At 39.8% G+C, this 3,130-nt stretch overlaps 1 protein-coding gene across 1 annotated transcript; it reads right to left on the bottom strand.

Annotated features, from left to right (window-relative positions):
* Nucleotides 1–413: 413 nt before the first annotated feature.
* On the bottom strand, nt 414–725 carry LOC147447793 (uncharacterized). Its single transcript, XM_086524405.1, has 2 exons — nt 678–725; nt 414–623 (listed from the first exon to the last, which is right to left on the bottom strand). The coding sequence occupies exons 1-2, from the start codon at nt 723–725 to the stop codon at nt 414–416; spliced, it is 258 nt and encodes an 85-aa protein (XP_086380531.1).
* Nucleotides 726–3,130: the final 2,405 nt, after the last annotated feature.

Genomic DNA, 3,130 nt, shown 5'->3' on the forward strand with positions numbered 1-3,130 from the left:
ACAGTAAACTGCATACAACATAGCTTTACCCCATAATAGAAAACTGCAGAACATCATTGAAGCAAGGAAAACTAGACTGTATTGCTACTTCAACTGCATCATGAGTACACACACTACAACATCTCCCGAATACAATCCACACACCGAAAAAAGCCAACGACTAACTACTACTAACTGCCCTGCAACACCAAGAAGTTAATCAGAATGCCTAAAACTACCCAGCATAGGTGTAAAAACACCCCTAGAGTTCAAAGGTCTCCACCTTGATTATAAACAAAAAGTAAATAAACCACTACTGAAGCATCAAGGCCTAACACCTGGCACATCCGATGGGCAACGTTTGCAAAACATTGTAAGAACCTATAATATCCCTTGACAAAACAAGCTTGAAAATCAAAATAAAATTCTTCTTGCTACTGCTCTTGAAGACCAGAATCTTCAGTTTCAATAGGATCTCTTGATTGTTCCTCCATATCCTGAGCAGCTTCGAGTAATGTAGCATCAATACGTGGATCTTCAGACATTGCCTCAGAGCTCTTCAGCAAAAGTTCTTCCATGTTCTCACGATCCTCTATGTCATCGACCTGTATAACTGGAACTGAAACTATAGTCTGACCTGCTTCCTGAACTGATCCCTGAATTGTTTCCTGAACTGACAACTGAACTGTATCCTTAACTTCCACTTCAACTGTAGTCTGAATTGGTTCAGCTGGTGCAATATCCATTTCTACCTCTACTTGCACCTTGTGTTGCAATTCTGCATTCTGCTCCTTCAAATCAGCTAATTGTCTCTGTAAAAGCAAAATTTCCTCCTTGGACTCCTCCTTTGCAAAAGCATGATAGGGTTTACTAACCACATCATACATTTTAATTTTAATCTACTCCCACAATCCTTTCATATACTCCATGACCTCACTCTTCATTTTCTCAATATCTCCTAACTGACATACCAACCTTCTACATCTAGCTCTTCCTATGACATGTGTCTAATCTTTTCCTCCGCTTTTCTACAAGCTGCAACCCTGCTTAATAGTACCCTGTTGCTACTCTCCAAAGATGTATTAACAATAGACATTTCAGTCAATTGATCTTGCAGTACTTGGAACCACTCCTCCTTCCATTTAGAAATTCTGCCTGAAGTCTTTTCTCTAATTGACACTACCTCCTTGTAAGAGTCCAACTCCTGTCTCATTAGTTCAAAAGCTTTGGTTAAGTCCCGAATATTTTTAGCCAAAAGCTCTATCTCATTCTGTGATTTCTTGTCCTTTAGAGCCCCTTTCCTGACCTGCTTCAGTTCAATTTGAAGGCCATCATTTTCTCTGCTAAAAAATGTGAGATCTAGAGACTGCTTCTCAACATACTCTTTAACCAAATTTAGTGCAGTTTGCACTTCAGCAAAAGAGACAGTAGCAAGCTGAGATTTAGAAATTGCAGGTCTCTCCAAAGTAGGATCTCCAAATGTATCTACAGGCTCCTGCTCTGACAACTTATGAAGTCTCTTGATCTTAAAACCTGTTTTGGCAGTTGCAGGTATCACAGGCTTTTCAGGCACACTTGCTGGAGTATCAAAAACCAAATCTCCAAACTCCTTGTCCATCTTACTTTCATTGCATCCAAAGATTATTGTTTAGAGTAATCCGTAGACAAAAGATCTTGAATGTCTTTATCTATCTGCACAGATCTGTGGTCCAAGAACAATTTCTATCTCTTCTCTCTTCTTATTAGAAGAGCCCACATCTTCAGTTACTTGTGGGGTGAAATTGGGGATTGTATCCCCTGCAAAATGGTTTTTTTATTGACATATTGAAACATAGTAGCAAGATAAGGTCGAACCTTAGTTGTCCTATCTTTCCTTATTTGCTTTGTGTAAATTTCAAATTTCATCCTATCAAACAAAATATTAGCCCACCCCATGTGTCTACCACTTTCTGTATAACGAGATGCCTTAATTCTCCCTGCTGATGTATTCATTCTTTATCAACAAAAAGACCCTTTCTATAAACCATTTGACGTGCTGTAGCCTAACTGCATTCTTCATTCTTGACAATTGGTAATAACGCATTTCTCCCTAAGATGGACCAAAAGCCCTGGTCATATCTTTCTCACTGGTCTTGCCGAACTCATTATCCTTTGTAGTAGAGAGATCAAACACGTTAGCTACTAACTCTTCAGTCAAATAGTCTTCCCTGAAAACCTGTCCATCATTTGACTGCAGTTGCTTCAAGTAAACTGTGGCCATGTGATTGTTTCTCCAACTTACCCATGGGAGTCTTGAAAAATCAAGGAGACCAATTTTTCTAAGCCATGCATTGTTTACTTCATTACTTTCCAAGTCATACCTGAAATCAAGAAATGTGTAGTCGGAGAAAGCCCTCTTTGGGTTGTACCATGCGGGTAGGGGTTACAATCTCTGGTTCATTATTAGAGGTTGGGTCTTGCACCATCAGGCCTTGAAAGAGAGTCTTTCGTGCAAAGCTTCTCAATGTAGCAATGATTTCATTATCGGCTCTTGCATCCGGGCCAAACACTTGTAGAGGAGTTGCGAACTATCAACATCCTCAGCCCCGTTGTAAAATGCAAGAGTGGGTTGTACCTCAGGTTGTGATTACGTTCTAGCCTCTCACATGCATAACTAGTCACCATAAAAAAATCATCATTTATAAGATGTCCCCCTTGATCCCCGACCCTTCGCCCAAAAAATGGTTTAAGTCAAAATCCGCCGATAGGTTGGGAATAATTGTATCCTCCTGATCACACACAGTAAAAAAGTATTGGGCCCCACTGATCTTACAATTTGGAATGGCCCCACATACCTGAGTTTGAGTTTACCTGGTCTCAAGCCCAATTTACTGTTATAGACTAGCATCCAATCACCTGAAGAAAAATTTTGAATTTAATATTTCTATTAATCCAAGCTTGTCTCCTTTGTTGGATAATGTCAGCAATGTACTGGCTATGGATCCTATCCTCTTACAACCTCAGTAAATCCTCTTTTCTGTAACTGACTGAGTCTTCAAGAGACAACTTTTCCTGAACTGCAACCCTGAGACTTGGCACTATAAATTCCATGGGCACCACTGCTTCCAACCCATACACTAACTTGAATGGTGTCATTCCAGTAGTAACTTTG

The sequence above is a fragment of the Adiantum capillus-veneris genome, chromosome 11, assembly GCF_014529385.1.
Source record: "Adiantum capillus-veneris isolate H3 chromosome 11, ASM1452938v2, whole genome shotgun sequence".
Lineage (NCBI taxonomy): Eukaryota > Viridiplantae > Streptophyta > Polypodiopsida > Polypodiales > Pteridaceae > Adiantum > Adiantum capillus-veneris.